Source organism: Chiloscyllium plagiosum, unplaced genomic scaffold (genome assembly GCF_037043375.1).
Source record: "Chiloscyllium plagiosum isolate Xiang-an unplaced genomic scaffold, Cpla_swu_hap1 HiC_scaffold_27, whole genome shotgun sequence".
NCBI classification, from domain to species: Eukaryota; Metazoa; Chordata; class Chondrichthyes; order Orectolobiformes; family Hemiscylliidae; genus Chiloscyllium; species Chiloscyllium plagiosum.
Window position 1 is genome coordinate 50954738 of NW_028270165.1, and position 6358 is coordinate 50961095.

General features: G+C 51.3%; 1 protein-coding gene across 1 annotated transcript; it reads left to right on the top strand.

The window, feature by feature from the left end:
- The first annotated feature begins 3760 nt into the window (after positions 1-3760).
- On the top strand, positions 3761-5351 carry LOC148144016 (uncharacterized). The gene has a single exon (XM_087975722.1). It carries the CDS (start codon positions 3795-3797, stop codon positions 5349-5351), a length of 1557 nt encoding a protein of 518 aa, XP_087831848.1. The 5' UTR covers positions 3761-3794.
- Positions 5352-6358: the final 1007 nt, after the last annotated feature.

Here is a 6358-nt window from a genome sequence, read left to right on the forward strand (position 1 = left end):
CAGCAAAGATTTATTTTGTGAATGCCCTGCTTGCAAGGGGTAGTAAGAATGCATTATAATGGACAAGATCCAACCATTAATTACAAAGTTATGGATAGTACCGAGTCTTGTTTCAGGGTCAGATTCAAAGACTATCATTCATTTCACAAGGGAACGGCTGTGAATGTTGCCACTTGGTGTCCTGTTCACACAGATTTACCGATGCTGAGGCAAATGTTCTTAATTGCCTTACAGCATCCTGTTATCACTTGGTGAGCCCAGGTGTCCCTATCTTTAAGTTCTCTCCTCTTTCTGAACCTTCCTGCCTGTTTATTTTCTAGTGCAGTAAATGTATTCAATAATTCAGCATTACATTTTAGTCTGAATGTTTAAAGACAAGTTTTAAGGCTATAGACTTTATCACCCAGATGCCCACACCCTCATTCCTCCCTCTGATTGCACCGCGATCACTGAAAGAGAAGGCTAGTCCAAACGAATGCCCTTCAAGGTGGTTCAACGATCAACATCCTGTAGAGCGGCACCACCATCCTCGCAGCTCATCTGGTCATATTTATCATCGCCATCGACACGTGTGGGTGAGCCATCGGATCACAAAAGGAACAAGTTCTGGGGCAAATCTATATCACTAAGGGACCTCATAAGCCTAGCAATTAAACACCTAATAATACCAATACCGACAAACAGACATAGCTAAATTGAGAAGCCAATTGTACCATGAGCCCGATCTGCAGTTTCCCCAACTGGTCCCTTCAGTCATTCTGTATCTCTTCTTGTATCTTAGTTAATATTGCCAGTGAGATTGGGAATGCCCATAGTGCATTTATCTTGGACAATGGTGCAGACCTCACCCTCCCGATCAAGTATATAGTCTAAGGCATACCGATTCTGCATAGAGTAAAGACACAGGTCTGAGAATCCCGGTTTACTCTGTTCCAGAGCCTCTTTAGTCTTATTTCCTCGAATGGTCAGGCCGCAAAAGAGGGAATTGCGGTTCTGTTGACTTGTCACCCCTGCTGACCCTTCCAACCTCAGGCGACTCTGGATTCCCCAGCCTATCGGGTGTCCTGTATTGTCACCCAGTCCCTTGGGATCCTTCCAATTGGAGCAAGGTTGGCTGAGAGCGACCGCTGCATCCTCCTCAGATGGAAGTTCCATCGACTTGTCCACTGGCCAGGACAAGGTACTGTTGTGGGAACAAGGGCTCCGATACTGACCGTATGAGGGATATCTTTGCCATCCAGGATGAGGAAATTGGTAGCTTTACCTTAGCTGAAGAAATAATAGTCTGGTTTGGTGTATATTAGGGAGAGTTTGCCAAAATAGGTTCCTGAAATGTTACAGCAGGGGATGTGCACAGGTCTACAGGAGTAAAGGGTCGAGGTTTTGCAAGAGGAGTCGCTTGAGCGCTGTAAATAAAATGGGCCAAGTGACTCAAGCACTTGCACTGTATGGGAGACAATGGTCCTCAGAATGCTGTTCCCATTGGGCTCTCCCTTAGCTCTGTTGTACATGATCTTGGTGACAGTATCAGATTCTGAAAAGAGAAAAGGCCTATAAATGCACAAGGGAAGGGTTCCTTTCCAGGTCCATGTGCCGCATAAGGCCTGCTGTACCCCAGCCAGTGTTACACCAGCTGTTTGTATACACAGACTGGAGGTATTGGAAAGTGATATTTCTCTTCGCAGGGTCGGCAGTAGGAAGTCTGACGAATAGAATGGAATCGGGGACTGGGGACGGGGCAAGTAAGTCATCTCCCAATAGAGAGGAGTAACATACTACTGCCTCTGGGGTGAAGAGCGTTCTGTGGGCCTGTATAAATAAGTTGTTTGTGGATTGAGGAGTTTCCCTTATCAGGCTTCCCTTTTCTCGAGTCGGCCCGTCCTGCAAAAAGGGATGGTGTACCTCGGCGTCCTTAAAATATTTACCATAATAATGGGGTTGATCATTTTTTATCCTCACTAGCTTGCGTCTGCAGGTAAAATAAAAAAAACATGGTAACGACATGGTAACTCCCACTGATTTCTACTGTCCAGATGGACCATCTGGCCTTTCTGTTCAAGTATCTGTAATAAGATTAACATTAGAACAACAGCAAGATTCAAAAACCCAACTGGACAGGGTGCACTCCTTTTGTTGAGATTCCAGGATTCTCTCCACCTCTTCCCCCCTTTTGATTGGTGCGGTCAATCAATTTACAACAGTGCAGTTGGACCCAAGCTGAGCGCTCAGCGACTGTGACCGCTGTAGGGGTGGGAAGTAAAACCTGGAAGGGGCCATCCCAACGAGGTTGGAGACCTTTGCCAGTCCAGTTCTTGACGAGCACCAATGAACCAGGCTCTACCCGTGACGAGGCTGAAAGGGAGGGTACATCGCTGTAGGCCTCACGCTCCTGGGAGTGAAAGGCACGCATAACACTAGTTAGAGCAAGAACATAACCAATCATTGCTTTGGTCATGTGGTGGAAGTGGACTGAGAAGGGAGCCGAATCGTTCCAAGGGCTACGGAGGCGGTGACCAGAGAGACACTCAGCTGGAGACAGTCGCGTCTTGCCCGCAGACATGGATTGCATCTGGAATAAGGCCACAGGGATTAGCATAACCAGGAGGGGCCAGACTCTGCCATTAATTTGGCAAGTTTAGTTTTGAGTCTGGTTAAAACATTCAACAAGGTCGGCCGCCTGAGGATGATAAGCTCCATGCAGTTGCCGACAAATACAAAGCTGGGAACAGAGTTCTCCGTTAATATTACCTACAAAGTGTGGTCCATTGTCCGAGCTAATGCACGCAGGTATACTGAAGCGGGGAATTATTTCCTTAAACAAAATCTACACCACATTCTCAGCAGTAGCGTTAGGAGGAGGGTCGGCTTCAATCCACTTCGAAAAGACATCAACAATAAGCAAAACATATATTTCTAGCAACTCAACTCATTTCTCCAACTCAATGAAGTCCAGTTGAAGTGTCTCCAAGGGACCCTCCAGCAAGAGAGTTCTCGTAGAGATACTTGAGGTGGGGGATCGCCTACCCACTAACCTGGTCCTTCCTCAAGAAGCTGCATTGCAGGTTCACCCTGAATTGACACTTTTTTTTTTGTTTCCCAAAATCAGACCTGCTCACTCTCGGCAGGATCCCAGTGTTGTGAAAGATATTAACTTTCAGGTGGAGGTATCCAAAATTCAGAGAGATGTCAGTCTTGATGTTTTTGCTTTTTCTGCCCCTGTAAGATCCTGAATCAGCACCTTAAGGGGAATTAGTTAGAGCTGAGTGAGAACAGAGGAGGAGAGAGAGTGGGATGGTGCTTTCAATTTTGTGGAACAACAAAAGAATATTCCACAGAAAGTAGAATTGCTTGTTCTGAATTTCTACCCTGCACTGATAGTGATGACTTTTGTAATCTCTTTTTGCAGAGTATTTGAAAATCTGAAGACTGAAGTTTCAAAATTAACGGATGAGGGGCTTATGCCTGAAACATTGACTCTCCTGCTCCTCGGATGCTGCCTGACCTGCTGTGCTTTTCCAACGCCACATTTTTCGACTGAACGTCCAGTGTCTGCAGTCCTCACTTTGATGTCAATGTCTGACAGTCACACAATCCATCGGGACCGCAACAAGTTTTGAATGTGATTTCTGTGAGAGGGATCAACGCTTTTTGGTTCCTGTTTGAGGACGTTTTCAGCATCAGTGGGACTGGACAAGAGACCCCACTGTTGCAGCGCACTGTTTGTGGAGCCTGAAAGGGGATTTCATGGCAGGGAGGAGCTCTACACGTGTTTGTGTGCAGCTGAAGCTGTGGCCATGGAGAAACCTGAGGAATCCCGCCCTGTGGAGAAACCATGGAAGTGTGGTGACTGTGGGAAAGGCTTCCGTGTCCCGTCTGCCCTGGAGACCCATCGGCGCAGTCACACCGGGGAGAGGCCATTCCCCTGCACCGACTACGGGAAGGCCTTCAGACATTCCTCCCACCTGTTGGCCCACCAGCAGGACCACACGGGGGTGAGGCCCTTCAGCTGCCCAGAGTCAGGGAAGGCCTTTACCCAGGCCTCCACCCTGCTGAGGCACCAGCGTGTCCACACGGGGGAAAGGCCCTTCAGCTGCTCCGACTGCGGGAAGGCCTTCAGCAATTCCTCCAACCTGCTGACCCACCAGCGCGTCCACTTGGGGGAGAGGCCGTTCACCTGCTCTCAGTGCGGGAAGGGCTTCACCTGCTCCTCCAACCTGCGAAGCCACCAGCGGGTCCACACGGGGGAGAGGCCCTTCAGCTGTCTCGAGTGCGGGAAGGCCTTCAGCACTTCCTCCACCCTGCTGACCCACCAGCATGTCTACACGGGGGAGAGGCCGTTCACCTGCTCTCAGTGCGGGAAGGGCTTCACTTGCTCCTCCAACCTGCAGAGCCACCAACGGGTCCACACGGGCGAGAGGCCCTTCAGCTGCCCCGAGTGCGGGAAGGCCTTCAGCACTTCCTCCAACCTGCTGACCCACCAGCGTGTCCACACGGGGGAGAGGCCGTTCACCTGCTCTCAGTGCGGGAAGGGCTTCACCTGCTCCTCAAACCTGCAGGGCCACCGGCGGGTCCACACGGGCGAGAGGCCCTTCAGCTGCCCCGAGTGTGGGAAGGGCTTCACTTGCTCCTCCAACCTCCAGACCCACCAGCGTGTCCACACGGAGGAGAGGCCGTTCATCTGCTCTCAATGCGGGAAGGGCTTCACTTGCTCCTCCACCCTGCAGAGCCACCAGCATGTCCATACAGGGGAGAGGCCCTTCAGCTGCCCCGAGTGTGGGAAGGGCTTCACCTGCTCCTCCATCCTCCAGACCCACCAGCGGGTCCACACGGGGGAGAGGCCGTTCAGCTGCCCAGAGTGCGGGAAGGCCTTTACCCATGTCTTCTCCCTGATGAGGCACCAGCAGATCCACACAGGGGAGAGGCCCTTCAGCTGCCCAGAGTGCGGGAAGGCCTTTACCCAGGTCTCCACACTGCTGAGGCACCAGCGTGTCCACACGCGGGAGAGGCCCTTCAGCTGCACCGAGTGTGGGAAAGCCTTCAGCACTTCCTCCAACCTGCTGACCCACCAGCATGTCCACACAGGGGAGAGACCGTTCACCTGCCCTCAGTGCGGGAAGGGCTTCACCTTCTCCTCCAACCTCCAGACCCACCAGCGGGTCCACACCGGGGAGAGGCCCTTCAGCTGCCCCGAGTGTGGGAAGGCCTTTACCCAGGCCTCCACCCTGCTGACCCACCAGCGGGTCCACACCGGGGAGAGGCCGTTTACCTGCTCTCAGTGCGGGAAGGGCTTCACCTACTCCTCCAACCTGCGGAAGCACCAGCGAGTTCACGTGCCATCGCAGGGGGATTGAAGGAATGACAGCCGAGTGCCAATATCGATTGGACTATCAACCCGGTTCCGGGGACTCCCGAGTTCGAATCCTGCCACGACAGATGGCTGAATTGGTATTCGGTCAGAAATGTGGAGTTCGGAATCTAACGATGAGACCGTTTCAGGGAGGGGGTGGTGCGGGGAAGAAAGCCCCCATCTGATTCACTCTCTCCCTTGTTAGGTAAGGGAACCGCCATTGTGGGAAAGGATTCACTCAGTCGTTCCAGCTGCACCCTTTACCCGGTCTGGCCTACACGTGACCCCAGACCCACAGCAGTCTGGTTGACTCTACATTGCCCCTTCCTGGCAAATGAGCAGGGAGAAACTTACTTGTTGAGAGGGTATGGGTTGAAATTGCTGAGTGAGGCAATACTTCCTCCGGGTTATGGCTTTACCAAGGATCCAATTACAAAGGGACAACTTGGTGCTGGCCAATAGCAAAGACAGTGTGGTGGTGGGGTTGGGGTGGGGGCGGGGTGGTGGGTGAGTAGGAGGGGAAGTGTGGTGTCGGGGGAGGAGGGGAGGTGTGGTGTGTGCACTTTCACCTTGAGCTGTTCAAAAACTACTTTTTCTCTGCCTTTTTGCTGGGGGGATCTCAAGCTGTAACAAAGTTGGGTTGCAATAAAGGTTACCTGAACTTACCACCGGGCTCAGACTCTCATTGAAAGCTTTGAGCTCCAAGAGGTTTTTGTTTTAAAGCTGCTCATTTCTTTCAGCCTCCTGCACTAAGTTTAGAACATAGAACAAAGAACATAGAACAATCCAACACAGAACAGGCCCTTCGGCCCTCGATGTTGCGTCGACCTGCGAACTATTCTCAGCTCGTTCCCCTACACTATCCCAAAATCATCCATGCACTTATGTAAGGATTGTTTAAATCTCCCTAATGTGGCTGAGTTGACGACCTTAACAGGTAGGGCATTCCCCTCCCTTACCACTCTCCGTGTAAAGAACTTGTCTCTGACATCTGTCTTAAAGCTGTCACCC